Below are 16,119 nucleotides of genomic sequence, written 5' to 3' on the forward strand. Positions count from 1 at the left end.
GAGTGTCGGCTGGCGACCCCCAGGGGGAGATCATTCTCTGTGGGCGCGCCTGCCCTCTGGAACTGTTTACCGGTTGAGCTCTGGATGGCCCCTGACCTTCGCTCCTTCCGCCGTGACCTGAAAACTTATTTATTTGAACAAGCCGGCCTGGTCTGATGGGTTTGGGGTATTTTAATATTTTAATTAATTTTAATTGTAATTGGGCTTTAATATTTAATTTTATCTTAACTTTTGTATACTGTATTTTTATTGTATTTATTGCCCTGTTCACCACCCTGAGTCCTTCGGGAGAAGGGCAGTATAGAAATTAAATAATAATAATAATAATAATAATAATAATAATAATAATAATAATAATAATAATAATAATAATAATAATAATAATAATAATAATAATAATAATAATAATAATAATAATTATTATTATTATTATTATTATTATACATACTAAAATCATAAGCACAATAAAATCCCTTCACTGTCACTAGTTGACATCTCTAAGGGGGTGTGGGAATGACAGGAGACAGGAGGATAACTACAGCTTGGATAACTAGAATGTGAAAGGTCATCCCTGCATAGAAGGAGGGGATGACTGCAAAGCATTTCATACCCTCCCTAAATTTCCAGAAGGTAAAAGGAGGGGAGGAATACTTTCAGTCTTGCAAGGTTCTGTTAATGTAAGACAAATGTCATTAAAATTTAAAGCAATGCATCTTTTGAGAACCTCCCTAACTTCACAAATACACTGGTGAAGTCTGACTGCAACAAATCAATCTCGGGACTTACAGCGGAGAGCTCAGTGACAGCAGTAGAACAAATGAAATGATGTCTTCACTCTACGATTAACTTGTGGACCTCATTGCCACAAGAGATTAAGGTGGTTGCTAACTTGGATGGTTTGAAAGGAGATGGATAAATTCACAGAGGACAGATTGATTAAATTTAATCTGGTGGTGGGGGTGCGTGATCCCCAGTTTTTTCTGCATGGTAGCAAAAGGGAGAGAGGATCTCCTACTTGGAATCACCCAAGAGGCATTTAGTTTGTCCCTGTGAAAAATAAAATGCTAGACTAAGACAATCTTTGCTATTATTCATCAAGACTATTCTACCCGCTCTTGGCCTCTGCAGTTTTCCAATGGAAAAGCTAAAGAAAGTTGAGACCATTTAAAACTACTCTGCCAATGTCATAAATCCAGGCAAGCAGGGAGCAAAAGATTTTCTAATTGTATTCACTTACAATTTCCAGAGTTTATGCAAAAAGCCTATCACAAACCATACAGCTGTTTCTTCTCCATCATATATGCCTAGTAAATATTCTATTCACATCTGGGCATATTTATTTTTAAATTACTTACCGTATTCAGCTAGACTCGGTATGCATTACTAGTGAACCACACTTAATTATGGATGCTCACTTAGGGAACTTCATCCAGGTTCTGTTCTCAATCATGTCAGCTTATGATTTCCTAATTCTACACTCTTTCATATATCTAATAATAAATAAATAAACAGGGAAAAAACAACACTACCAGTTTAAAAACTTTTCAATATTTGTTATATTACAACAAACACACCAGTCCCCAGACTTACATTATATTGTACCGTGTTTTGGAATTAACCATTTCCCCCCAAAAAAAAAGATTAAATCTTGATGAATGGTGTAGAAATACATTTGCAATGCACGCTGCAAAACTGCAAGAGATGAGTGCATTTACAAACAAGCTAGACAATAGGATCTTACACAAAGCATCATTTACATTTGCTTTCCACATTGTATTGTCCTCCAGATGTACCAGGCTACTGACCTCAAAGAGAATTATGCAAGCTGCAAGTAATGGATTTGCAAACTTCACATATCTGGAAATATCTGATTGTGCAAAGTCTAGATGAGGTGGTGGCAGGGTGTCACCGAAACTATATTGTTCTTTTAGAAGTTGGATGCTTTTGTGTAGAATTTGCATGGTTCAAAGTCTCTGTAGACAGATTTCAGGAAGAAAATGGGAGAGAAATTACAGTTCACAATTGCTTACCTATATTAAAAATGATGCTTCAGATCTTCCTCAATCTTCCACTTGCTTCACACAAGCAGGTTTCATACAAGGATATTGCCTGCATATATCATCAGATCTAATCAGCATTATCATCTTTCTCTGTTTTCAGGCTACTAGATGTTTCTAGAATTATTACACTAGCCATTATAGTCCCAATGGTGCTTTTTCAAAAGGCAACTGGAGTTTTCTTTGTTTTTTTCTTGAAGACATTTTGCTTCTCATCCAAGAAACTCCCTTAGTTCAGCCAGAACTGAAGAAGCTTCTTGGATGAGAAGCAAAACATCTTCAAACAAAAACAAAGAAAGTCCAGCTGCCTTTTGAAAAAAGCATCTTTGGGACAACCACAACCTTGGATGACTGAGAATCTCCAGACACTGGTCATTATACAAAGTGACTTTTCCTCTATGCACAAATGTAATATTTGTTAGAAATTACAATGTGTGAAAAAGTGTATGTAGTGATACTCAAAAGAAAGTGCTTTTATTACTTAACTCAAGAATGTAAAAATGAGATTTGTGCCATCAAAGGAGCTTAAGTTAGCATTACTCCCATATGGTCTGCAAACCCCTGAATGACCATGAGATGGCAGCAAACAGACATAGAAAACACTAATGCTTTGCTGTTATCCAGTGGTCATTCGGATATTTGCAATCCAGACGTGGTTGCCCTACTTAAGTTCTGTGTAAAGGATTACACTTCAATGTAAAAAATTACAGTTATTTTTAGCCCTAAATAAGTAAAAACTAATAGCAGAGTAGCAAAACTACTACCCAATGCCCTCATTCGATTATGTCCCATTATTTGTAACCATCTGGTCCTCTTTTCTGAATAGCAAAGATTCACAACAGCCAGATTGCAAAATAGAAATGAATCCCAACAACTACCAACCTTAAACAAGGACCTCCTAACTCTTTGACAACGTTTGTGTTCTTGTCCAATGGTTGCAGGCAAGGTATTGGGCTGGAGGGACCCATATTTTCTCCAAAAAATTTCAAAGGCCTTTGAGGTTCCAGGATAATAAGTTGATTTGCAATATATTTCTCTCTCTCTGTGTATTTTATATACTGCAACTCCTACCAATTTCACCCAGGCTACCTAGCTATAAGGGTAGAGTGAATGAAAAATCCTGGTTGATCCCATTTTAATCTGTTTAACTTCATTTGGCACTCACTGTTGTAACTTACCCATGAAAAATATGCACCAGAGGTTTATTGGTTACGGTTACCTGTTCTTCAACCAAAATTGTTTCTCAGCTATTCTTCCTATGAAAAGCTTTGGAGAATCCTACTTGACTGATCTGCATTTGTTATATTTTTAACATGTTTATCCTGCACTGTATTACAGGACTATTTCTCTTAAGGTCATATAAAACATGTATTGGCAGACAGAGTAAGCTACTGATTTCTTTGCAGAGTTTCTCGAATGAACTTTTATTATTCTGAATAATTTAGAAGACTGATTTTAAGGAGAGCTTTAAAATCTAGAATGTAATTCCTTCACATCCGTAGAAAAACACAAGAGTTTCCATGTCATAAACCTGTGAAGATATGTGAATCCTATTGCTAAATAAATTTACTTGCCATCAAAATAAAAACCCACTTTCCCCACAAAAAAAAGAAAAAGAAAAAAAAGTGAGTCCTTCAATAATACATTGGAATTTCACTTCTGCATTTTGTGGTGCATTCCCAAGCTTTTTCTGCACATCCAAAGGCCAGGACGCCTACACCAGCAGTCTCCAATCTTGGCAATGTTAAGACTTGTGGACTTCAACTCCCAGAATTCCTCAGCCAGCTGGCTGAGGAATTCTGGGAGTTGAAGTCCACAAGTCGTAACGTTGCCAAGGTTGAGGACTCCTGGCCTACACTACTTCCTAAAAAATGGAATACTCCACTGGTAGGCCAGTGTTTGCTCTGCCTTTTTGAAAATTTCCTCGTAGTAGTGAAGTTCCAGAAGTGGCTTGAAATCTCCCATCTATATGAGATGGACAATGAGAACCGAGAAGCCCGATCCTAGTGCTAACCCCACCTGCAAGAAGAGCATCATCAACACTCCTGCTGCCTCTGACAGTTCCTTCGGAGTGACTTTGGGACCATATATGATCGACAAGGTACTTAGGTAGCCATTGCTGAGTCCTAGGGACACAATAAACACCACTGGATACACATCATGGGCAAAAGTGACTTTTTCAATGTGCGTTCGAGGCTGATAGTTGCATAACATGAAGAGGGGGATGAAGCAAGTTCTGAGCAAAGTCAGAGCTGGTAGCCACTTGCTTCGTGGTCCAGGAACCTGGACCCACGCGGTGATCTGCCGGCCACACCAGTCAGCAAAATTGTACAGAAGGAAGCTAGTGACAGGTATGAAGTATTTATCTGTCCAGGGGCTTCCTGAGAATTTGTTCACAGACTCAATGCTGGATGAAATTGCAGGGAAAATGGTGATCGAGATGAAGTAGACGTAGAAGACACAGAAACCTAACATGCCAATCTTCTTCAAGATGAGCCATAGAGGAGGGATTTTATCAGTATAGTTTCTGTTTGGCAACAGCTGGCTGGGATTATCTGCTGCCATATCCTCTTCCTCCAAATAACTGCTGGGTAAAGCATTTGGTGACAGCGTTGCAGTATAATACCTGAAAAGGGGGGGGGGGAAGGGGAAAAAAAAAGGTCAGAGAAAAGCAAGCCAACAGAGAAATCAAAGCTGAAATCGAGATAGGAAAGTCAGGAGATGGAAAGGAGTTCATTAGCTCGCGCTCCTGTTTGTTCAGTCATTCAGTTGCTTCTATTCTTTAATAGAAGTATAACAGATTAGGGAAGAGACCTTGGAGGTCTTATAGTCCAACCCCCTGCTCAAGCAGGAGACCCAAGACTATTTCAGACAAATGGCTATCTTCTTAAAAACCTCCAATAATGGAGCACCCACAACTTCTGGAGGCAAGCTATTCCACCGGTAAATTGTTCTGCCAGGAAAGCTCTCCTTAGTTCTAGGTTGCTTCTCTCCTTGGTTAGTTTCCATCCATTGTTTCTTGCCTTCTGGTGCTTTGGAGAATAGGTTGACCTCTCCCTCCACCCCCTTCTTTGTAACAGCCTCTTTGATATTGGAACACTGCTATCATGTCACCCCTTCTCTTTATTAGACTAGGCCAGACATGTCAAACACAAGGCCTGGGGGCCAGATCCAGCCCGCGAAGTGGTTTCATGTGGCCCGCGAAGCCATCCTGGAAACAGTGAGGGAACGGCCCCCACTGTCTTGGCCCTGGCCCAGAGACCCTCCTTCTGCCAGAGACCCTCAGATCTGTCCCACTCCTGCCCAGGCCCCCATAGGCACCCTTGATGCGAACGATGTAGAGCTGGCCACGCCCACCCAGTAGGCCACACGCACTCTAGCCACGCCCACCCAGTAGGCCATGCCCACCCTGACCACGCCCACCCGCCCCCCTGAGGGCAACCGCAATGCTGATGCGGCCCTCAATGAAATTGAGTTTGACACCCCTGCTCTACATCCTTTCCTTGGCAGCCTTGAAAAGTAGTTTTCCATTCCTTTCAACATGTTATTCCCCCCCCCCCGACAACTTTCCAGTTCAACCCACAGCTGTGGATTTATTTTATGGTCCTTTATCAAAATACTAATTGGAACTAAATGTGTTTAGCTTCCAAGATTAGTTAAGGATGACTAAGTTCTTCTCCTTGCTCAGCGAAGAAGGATAGCAGCCAATCTGTAAAAGCCAAACCCCAGTTCTGTTAGAAGACCTGGACAGACTGTGCTCCAGAGTTTTAAGACTGGTGACACCGAAACGGGAGTTCATTTTATATTGACACGGGATCCATACAAGACTGTATGTCTGGGTGTTCTTGGGCCAGGGAAGAAGAAGGAAAGAATGCAACTTGTAATAAATCGTGTATTTTCATTCCAGGCTTGATGTCAATGCTGCAAACATTGACATGTTTTTCCACTGACAATATATAAGAGACAGCCTTTTATTTTAACTGCTTCACTTTGAATCACTGAAGGAAGGGTGTGGGGGGAAATGTCAACCGGATGTTTGGAGAAGATAAGAAAAGCCCGGGCACAGAGAGGGAAGTGAAACTTCAGAGGTCAAACTACTTGGATAATGTGATTATGATGTGTAAATAAGGGTGGGAATTGTGCACGATAGGATGGGTTTGGGGGGAGGAGATTTCAGAGTCTGGCATGCCTCCATGAGTGCCCGATGCTTCCTTTCATTATTAAGACTTATTAGATAAACAATGCTTGAAATTTGTTTGAACTGTCTCATTTATCAGAACCATGACTCTTGCATTGATCCACCTGGGGAGAGAAAACAGAACAAGGACCAGCAGAGGCACTTCCTAACACTTTCCCTAGTATAATAGGAAGGGCTTTCATGAAAAGACACTCTCATGACATCCAGAGCTAAGTATCTTAGAGCCCAACCATTAAACATAGGCTGATTATTGATCTAATCCGACAGTGGTTTTTACCTGGCGTACTCCAGCTTGGGAAGAATCAGATACATCACAATGCACAACACAATGAAGATGTCCCCTATCAGGAAGTAGGCCAGAGCGCTGTTTGTGACTTCCGATGATGCTGCCAGATTCACCAATGAAGCCAAGGCACTCAAAGTTCCTCCCATGGCTTGCCCTAAGTGATGAGGATATGGGGGGTAAGGAAGAAGTAGCGCAAATCTCAATGAAATGGAAATAAAGTCAAGCCAATGTTTGGTTAGTCAAAATGAAACATGCTGAATGAGAATCAGCTTGGCAGCCAAATCAGGGAAGATGAAATTGGGGAGCAAGATTTTGCCTGGAATTCTGAAGTTTTAGTTGATTATGCCCATAATGAATTTGTCTCCAATTACTGTGCATGTATTCCCATGTCATTCCATAAATGTGGATGTAAGGTCATATTTAAGTTCATATAGATTTCTTAATTGTTCAGATGGCACATACACACACGTGTACAAATAGGGCAGTTGTACCATTTGAGTAATGAAAAACCACACACGTCAACTAATGTTGCTTTTAACCCAAGCAAACATGTGTAGAGGGATTAAATATATCAAAAGGTAAGAGGAATTCATTTATCTATTACCAGAGTAGGGGAACTCCATAGCTATAAAAAGTATATTACTTTTGAATCTTGTGGGAATTTCAAAAATCACCTCTGAGGGGACTCAAAAACTTACTGTTTTTGGGGAAATAAAAAGACATTACTTTAAAAATCTTGGGATTACCAACCATATTTGGGTGGCAAATTTGTAAAGGAAAGTGATAGATAACCAGGAGTTCAAAATGTAGAAAAATATGTTAATTTTAGCTCTTTGGATCAAATATATACAAACAGAAATATCACCGCTTATTAGGCTGGTCTTATGAGAATGTCCTTTGACTTTCCATTTTTGTCAGAAAGATGTTTAAGTACACAACGCAAAGGTTTATTAGCACCTGATGTGACTTTCCATGTTATAGTCCTAATAAAATAAATTTATGATAATGTATGGTTAAGTATTGGAAGGCTTCCAAAAAGGGCTGTGGTGAAGTTCTCCACCAGGGGTCAACCCTTAACTGCATTTGTTGCTGCAGTCCAGGAGCAAAAGTAAAAAAAAAAATAACATAAAAATCTGAGTACATATTGATTTTTGTCTCTTCCCTTCTTCCCCCACATTTTTAAAATTCTCAGATTGCATTTCCAGTGCCATCCATCCTTGATAAACCTCTAGGGGACTCATCACTCATACCTGCAAACTTGGAACTCATCAGTTATGGAGATGAGGTTTAATGTGAATATCAAATAAGACAATGAAAAGCTTCGCTTCCCCCCCCACCCTCAAAATATAAACAAACATGGAGCTGAATGCAAATGTTTTCTTTCAGTACAAGTAGTCCTTGACTTAGGACTGGCCTTTAGTGACTGTTCAAAGTTACACCCACCTCCCCAAAAGATACTTATGACTCGGTTTTGAAGTTAGGGTCGCTGCAGCACCCTCACAGTCATGTGAACAAAATTTCGGTGGATTCACCCTTTCGACTAACTGCAGGGACCCACCTTGCCGGGTCCCACACATTCCTCCCCATCTCCAATCACTTACCTTTTACTGCAGCTCTCCTTCTGGAAGCCTTGGACATCATGCTGGGGAAGAAGAACAGGTCACTCTGCCCCTCGCCATCTTTAGGCCATGTGGCTCCATCCAGGAAGCGGGCGCCATTTTTGGAGCAACCGCAATGAACTCTGAAACTGCAGCTTCTTCTGGGATGGCATCACACAGCCAACAGCAGGGGTCTTCAAACTTGGCCCTTTTATGAGTTGTGGACTTCAACTCCCAGAATTCCTCAGCCAGCGTGCCTGGCTGAGGAATTCTGGGAGTTGAAGTCCACAACTCATAAAAGGGCCAAGTTTGAAGACCCCTGGCCTACAGGGAAACTATGGGGTTAGCAGGCCCAAGGCCTATTTGGGACTCTGAGAGGGGGAAAGAGGAGCACAGGATGCCTCAGGGGGTGAAGGAGGTTTTTTTTTGGGGGGGTGAGGCAAGTGGGCCAGGGAGTGCACAAGGCATTCCAGGGCTCCCTCCCCAAGTTTGAGGCACACCATGCTCTACTTGACAACCACATTAAATTGGGGAGAGCAGGGATGGAGAGCATTAAGTGAGGCGATTACATGGGTGCCTCACTTAACAACCATCACAGTCTGTGGTCATAATGGCAGTCTCCATTACAGTCATAAGTCAAGGACTAGCCGCACCTGTAAAAAAAGTTAACACCCCCCCCCAAAAATGCCATAGAATGAAACAATAAGAATAAAGAAAAGGATGACCTCTTAACATGAATTTTCATTTTGAGCTTCCTCTTCAGGCTGTTGTAAAAGCCAACTAGGCTAAAAATGTCCCTGAGACAGAAATAATCGTCACATCATCGTTCACGGACAAAAACCTTCAGTGCATAATAATCAATCTATTTAAATGTTGTTTTTTTTAAAAAAACAAAACAACAAAACGGAACAGAACAGCAAACCTGAAATCAGTGCTTGAGAATTCCTCATGGGAAAGGATCCTGACAAACCAAAGACGCTGCTGATGAAGATGGTGGCAGCGCTGCTGACGACAGCCACGCAAGCGATGGTGATTATGAAAAACCAGAATGTCCAAGCTGAAGTGTCCACTTTAACCAGCACAGTGATCACCAGGAAGACGGCCAGCATGACAGCCAAGGAGAAGAGAATACGGACATTGACAGAAACCCTGGAAAAGAAACAAATGAGTTGGTGGGGGGGGGGTGTCTCTTGAGAAGCATCCCCGAAGATTCTCCCCAGTTCTGAGGTTACATTTATTACCTCAGCAAAAGCTCCTTTGCTATTTGAAAGGGCCAGGAGGAAAAAAAAATAACGAGTATAAACAACTATTAAAGAATTGCAGCAGTTTAGAAGCCACCTATTTTCATATGTGGTGGACTTGTAGAAATATAAAAGCTTTTTGGATTAAAATTTGGTGGAACATTCAAAAGATTTTTAAGAGAAAGATAAAGTTTTCTCCGCAATTGTTTTTATTGGGTATTGTTGTAGATTGCGATGTTAAAGAAACCAATTTGATGTTGAATATGGTAACAGCAGCACAGTTACTGGTGGGACAATATTGGAAGAAGGATAGTTTGCCTACTATAGAAGAATGGGTGTTTAAAGTTTCGAATCTTGCAGAAATGTCTAAGATTTCTGCTTATTTGAAAGATCATTCACAGGAAAGATATATTTCAGTTTGGAGGAGATGGATAGATTATATTCAGAATAAATATGGGACTAAAAAGTTCCATTTAGCTTATGAGTAGATTTTAGAGGGATATTGTTATTGATCTTAGTGTTGGTATTTTGTATGTATCTATGTTAAAGGGGAGTTAAAGCACATTATGAATTTGGTTAATTGTATATTATGCATAATTTTTATTTAGAATATGATTATTATAACTATAATCCTGTATTTAGCTCTGGGAAGTGGGGGGGGGAAGTGGGCGGGTTTGGGGTGGGGGGGATTTGGGGATATATTGTAAAATCTTGTTTTTGTAAAACTCTTTAATAAAAAAAAAGAATTGCAGCATCACCACCAAACAAGTGATGAGCATCTCTGACAAAGAGGCCCGGAACCAAATTGCTTGGTTCCAGTTCTATGATCCAGTCAGAACATGTCTTTTTCACCAAAGTGCTCTGTGCCATTCAGAAGATTACAGAAGTATTAAACTGTTAATTTTTCACCATGGAAAAGGTACAGGGTAGGAAGGGAAAGGGTTCTTGAATAAGGCTGAATAGGGTAGGACAAAGAGGCTAAGAAATTAGATAAACTGCACACAGATTTTCTCTTTCATGTGCTTTAATTAAGAAATGCCAAATGACTGAATGCACCCTTTGTACTGCAAATTAAATGCTCTTCTCTACAAATTAAAAATTCTTAACTTCCACTTACGGCTGCTTTCTCTGATGAAAATTTTCAAAACACTTAAAGACAATTACATAGCTAGAAAGTGGAAATCCCGGTTAGGAAATTCTAAATGTGGACAGACAATTTTGGGGGGTGTCCATAGTGGATCTAGGGAGTTGGGGGGTGGAAAATGGACAGGAGGAAAAAATAGAGGAAAGAAATGGAAATGAAACTAGAATGATGATAGGAAGGGGGGGAGGGAAAGAGTCCTGTTTGGAAAAATGTTTAGAACAGAACTTTGGTATATGTGGTTTATATCTGCCAATATTTGGAGATGGTCCTTAACTTACAACCGTTGGGATCGTAAGTCGAAGACTACCTGTACCGGGCTAGAAATTAAAACTGATAAATTTTAAAATATTAAATTATTGGACTTAATAAACCACAGGGATCTCCGGACCATACTTAGAGAACCATTGGTTTAGAAGATTATATTTTCAAGACCGTAATTAGACAGTACAGTAGATGTAAGAAAAAAGGATCTGCAAGATATTTGGATCAAAGCAAAAATAGTTTATTTTATAAAGTAACACAGAAATGAATGGAATGAAGCTAATGGAAAATATTTAAAAAAGAGTTTGATGGAATGATGGTGGCTGAATAAAATTCATATAAAAATATATATCTTTCACTTGTTGAAGAACAGTGAAAGATATAGTTAAATGCATAGAAAGAGTGCACAGAGCGTAATTTAAAATTATTTTTTTAAATTTTTTTTTAAAAATGTTAAAAGATAGAAAACGCCAAGGTATGTTGAAGCAAATAACAATTTGTCTGGGAGGTGGATGAAGAGGCCTCCAGGAGAATGAATGCAATAAAAAGGGAAAATGATGGAAGTATTCGGGATGAAACTGAAGTGAAGGATTATTGAAAGGTGTATTGTGTGACAATAATAGTGATGAATTGAACAATGGAACTGAAATAGATATTATTAATGTTGGTGTTCAGGAAAAAGATGGTGGAAAGAAAGCCATCAATGTTTGAGAATGTTGAAAAATGATTAGGTTGCAAGTGTAGATGGTGTCACTAGAGAAATGCTTAAAAGATGGAATGGTTTGATTGCAGACTGGATGTGTGATGCTTTTAACATATGTGAAGGTTGTATCTGTGCCTGATGAATGTAATAATGCCATGATTGTCCCCCTCTGTAAAGATAAAGGTAACCAGAGAGAATGCCAGATCTACGGGGAGGTTAGTTTGTTACATGCACCTTGGCAAAATTCTAACAGAAAGGGGTATAACATGTGAAGAACATTTGCATGAATTGGGTATGTCTAGTCTAATGAAAAAGGGACGCGGTGGCTCAGTGGGTTAGGACGCTGAGCTTGTCGATCAGAAGGTCGGCAGTTTGGCGGGTCGAATCCCGAGTGCCGCGTAACAGAGTGAGCGCCTGTTACTCGTCCCAGCTTCTGCCAACCTAGCAGTTCGAAAGCACGTAAAAATGCAAGTAGAAAAATAGGGACCACTGCAGTGGGAAGGTAACAGCGTTCCGTGCGCCTTTGGCATCTAGTCATGCCGGCCACATGACCACGGAGACGTCCTCGGACAAGCGCTGGCTCTTCGGCTTTGAAACGGAGATGAGCACCGGCCCCTAGAGTTGGAAACGACTAGCACGCATGTGTGGGGGAACCTTTACCTTTACCTTTAGTCTAATGAAAAGAAGGACTGGGGTGACATGATAGCGGTCTTCCAATATCTCAGGGGCTGCCACAAAGAAGAAGGGGTCAACCTATTCTCCAAAGCAGCTGAAGGCAGGACAAGAGGATCACGCAAAGTACTAGTGCCGCTTTACAAAGCCCTAGTAAGACCACACCTGGAATACTGCAGCCAATTCTGGTCACCATATCACAAAAAAAGATGTTGAGAGTTTAGAAAAAATTCAGAGAAGAGCAGCTAAGATGATCAAAGGCCTGGAGGCTAAAACATACAAAGAACGGCTGCAGGACTTGGGTTTGGCTAGTTTAAAGAAAAGAAAAAATAGGGGAGACATGGTGGCAGTGTTCCAGTATCTGAGGAGCTGCCACAATGCATAAGGGGTCAGGTTGTTCACCAAAGCACCAGAGGGAAGGACGAGAAACAATGGTTGGAAACTGATTCAAGGAGAAAAGCAACCTGGATTTAAGGAGAAACTTCCTGACGGTGAGGACAATCAACCAGTGGAACAGCTTGCCTCCAGAAAGAAATTGTGGGTGCCCCATCACTGGAGATCTTTAAGAAGAGATTAGACAATCACCTGTCTGAGATGGTGTAGGTCAGGGGTCTTCAAACCTGGCCCTTTTATGACTCGTGGACTTCAACTCCCAGAATTTCTCAGCCAGGCATGCTGGCTGAGGAATTCTGGGAGTTGAAGTCCACAAGTCATAAAAGGGCCAAGTTTGAAGACCCCTGGTGTAGGTTCTCCTGCTTGAGTGGGGGGCTGGACTAGAAGACCTCCAAGGTCCCTTCCAGTTCTATTCTATAATAGCGAAATAATCAAGAAGAAAACCAACCTAAAACTAAGGAGAAATTTCACAACAGTGGAGCTGCTTGCCTTCAGAAGTTGTGGCCGCTCCATCACTGGAGATTTTTAAAGAAGAGGTTGGGGTGGTTGTAAGGACACCTGCCTTGGGGGTGGGGGTGGGGGTGGGGCTAGAAGCTCTTCAAGGTCCCTTCCAGCCCTATGATTCTATGAAAGGGGAATATATGTAATATGATGCAGGTTATAAGCAATTATAAAAGAACCCATAACCCCCAAAAAAACCAGAAGAGCCCTGGAGAAAAACAGATAACCCAAGTATTTCGTGACCATTAGATAACTAGCTATTTAAACAGGAAAGTTACTTTTTAAAATTGTTCTTATTTACTTAAATGGGAAAGTTCCAGTAGCTTTCTGAAAAGAACTTTTCCAGATTGATTTATTTAAAGAGGAAAGTTAACTTGGTACAACTTTTCTTATTTGTTTACACAGTAAAATTATAAGCACCACATTATTCAAGGGAGAGGGCTGGGAAAGACAAAAGGTAGAAAGTGACCAAGATCTTGCAGACAAAAGATTGACTTAGCCTTCAGGGATAAGGCCAGTGGTGGGATTCAGCTGGTTCGCAATAGTTCGCCAGAACCGGTAGCTAACGTTTTGTTGCCCAGGCCCAGAACGGACTTCCGGAAGCGGCATCCACACAGAGAACTGGTTGTTCACATATCTGAATCCCACCACTGGATAAGGCCCTGGCCTAAACGTCTTATTATGATAAACACTTTTCTCCCAAGTTACTTTAAATGAGATATGCTTCATGCTACAAGACTACCAAAATTAGAAATGATGCCTGCCTGGCTCTAGATCTTTTGACAAACCCAACCTGTTTGAACAGATAGCTTTAAAGAAATACATCAGGGGTCTTCAAACGTGGCCCTTTTATGACTGGTGGACTTCAACTCCCAGAATTCCTCAGCCAGCCATGCTGGCTGAGGAATTCTGGAAGTTGAAGTCCACCAGTCATAAAAGGGCCAAGTTTGAAGACCTCTGAAATACATCAAGCAAACAAAATGAATTGCTCCTGGGCAAAAAAGACGTGCTAATGGACAACCCAGGTCTCCTCAGTGTCTTGCTCACCTTAACCCTGCAAAACGTTAGGCACGAGATCCAGTTCAGACCCATCACCACATGTTAATTATCACCAAGCTTCTTTAAGAAGGATGGAGCATGGAGTAGTCATAAGTTAATCTCTGGAGGCAATCAAGCTACAGGGAACCAATTTTCCTGGGAGTTTCCATAAATGCAAGCCAGACTCATGTGTATTTATGATGCTGAAAACTTAGCATAATAAAACACTTATTGATTATGGATGCGCCACTCAGCAGAATCAACAATGTGGCAAAGATAAATGAATGCTACTTTTAAAAGGTAATGCATTAAGCATAATGGGTTATGTGAAATGGATTCCCAAAGCTAGAGAATATATAAGATGTTCAGGTCTCTGGGTCAGCTTTACTTCATGGAATTGCAGATAATTTAATTCTCCCTTTAAGGAATTCTACAGATAAGGATAGTCACAGTAAGACAGATAACGGGGGCTTTTTTGACAGAAAATGCCACTTAAGCAAATAAGGGCTTTCTCCAGTATCCATTCCTGGGCTTCAGCAAGTTTACCATTTCTTGTGACAGTCAGCTAATTATTCTATAAAGATGTGGAAAAATAAGGACAGTATTAAGTATCCTTCCCGGAACATCAGAGGGACAGAAACTGAGATGCCCCCATATCCATACCGAACGGCCATGTTTCTTCACCTTGGCAGCTTAAAGAAGTCTGGACTTCAACTCCCAGAATTCCTCGACTGGCTGGGGAATTCTGGAAGTTGAAGTCCACACCTCTGAAAGCCACCAAAGTTGAGAAGCACTTGTAGTGGAGAATCAAGGAGTTGCCTCCCTAGGATTCTCTTGCAAATATTTCCACCCAGGAGGAGTGGAGCTCTATGGTAGTTTGTCCAGTTCCCTCAGCGATGACTGATGATAGTTTAAAAAAGAAAGAGGTGTCTTTTCATGCAGGGGTTCCCAACCCTCGGGCTATGGGCCAGTACCAGGCCACAGCCTGTTTGGAACTGGGTTGTGCAAGCAGCTTCATTTGTGCAGTTTTGTCCCAGCCTATGCCCGTCCTTGTTGCGTCACAAGAACACCCCCTTTTTATTCAGTAGGCTGGAAAAACCAACCCTTTTTATTTATATATAGTCCTGATAATTATTTCCTCAAAACAAAAACAACAGAATACTTTCCCAACAAATAATTGGTTCAAAAAGCAAAACAGAGCAGGAGTTAAACAAGAATTTCACCGGTAAAACAAACAGACTGATTCCCTTGATGTTGTTTACAAACGGATGCCTTCAGCAACACCTTCCCACACCTTCCCTTTTTATTAAGCAGCCCCAAGGCGTGGCTTCTCAATGCCTTCTCCTCCTCCCTTGGAGTTGCCCTATTGTTTCCCTCTGACCTGTTTTAATTAACTGCCTTCTTTTACGAGCGTCTATAATGACGTCCATCTGTGAGTCCTCAGAGTCTGACTCATCTTCCCCACACAGCTGAGTCTCATCCGGAACACAATTGGAGGGGCCAGGCTCTTCCTCTGATTGTGAGTCTTGAAATTCATGAGAGCCTCCCACCAACTCTGATGGCTCTCCAAACTCCTCCTCCTCCTCCTCAGATTCCCTGGACTCAGCTGTTGGGAGCACAGGCTGGCACGGAATCACAACACAGTCGGTGTGTGCACCCACTGTGTGTGTAAGTGGACTTGTGCTTGTGAAGGTGCATGCCCCCTGCTTGCACAGAACCATCCCCTCTCCCTCCCCCTGCCGATCCGCAAAGCTGGAAAGGTTAGAGACACCTGCTTTAATGTCCTGCCAAACCTAGCCTCAATTTACTAAACATACACAAAGTCTGCATGCGAGCAAAGTAAGAATAATCCCAAGAAACACATTACAAAAAATGAATCTTTTAAGCGCAACTTTCCTGGACCCAGTGCCCTGCAGATGTTCTGAATTATAATTACCTACACCTCCAGAGTTTTAGATCTGGGAATAGGCATGGCTGCAAAAAATGACTGGCTTTAAATTGAAATAGACTAGACACATTAAGTAGAG

General features: G+C 41.2%; 1 protein-coding gene across 2 annotated transcripts in view; it reads right to left on the reverse strand.

Annotated features, from left to right (window-relative positions):
* Positions 1-614: 614 nt before the first annotated feature.
* The window catches only part of SLC29A3 (solute carrier family 29 member 3), a 46,460-nt gene continuing 30,955 nt past the window's right edge, over positions 615-16,119 (reverse strand). Inside the window, exons 4-7 of one of the 2 annotated variants that reach the window (XM_081328221.1) lie at positions 9,062-9,288; positions 6,533-6,695; positions 4,077-4,683; positions 615-1,973 (exon numbers count right to left, since the gene is read on the reverse strand). In XM_081328221.1, the coding sequence (XP_081184347.1) occupies positions 1,965-1,973; positions 4,077-4,683; positions 6,533-6,695; positions 9,062-9,288 (1,006 nt within the window). In that variant the 3' untranslated portion in view covers positions 615-1,964. Of the gene's footprint in view, positions 4,684-6,532; positions 6,696-9,061; positions 9,289-16,119 lie in introns of both variants that reach the window. The other variant, XM_081328220.1, reaches the window with a different exon arrangement.

The sequence above is a fragment of the Vipera berus genome (assembly GCF_964194415.1).
Source record: "Vipera berus genome assembly, chromosome: 5".
Taxonomy (NCBI): Eukaryota; Metazoa; Chordata; class Lepidosauria; order Squamata; family Viperidae; genus Vipera; species Vipera berus.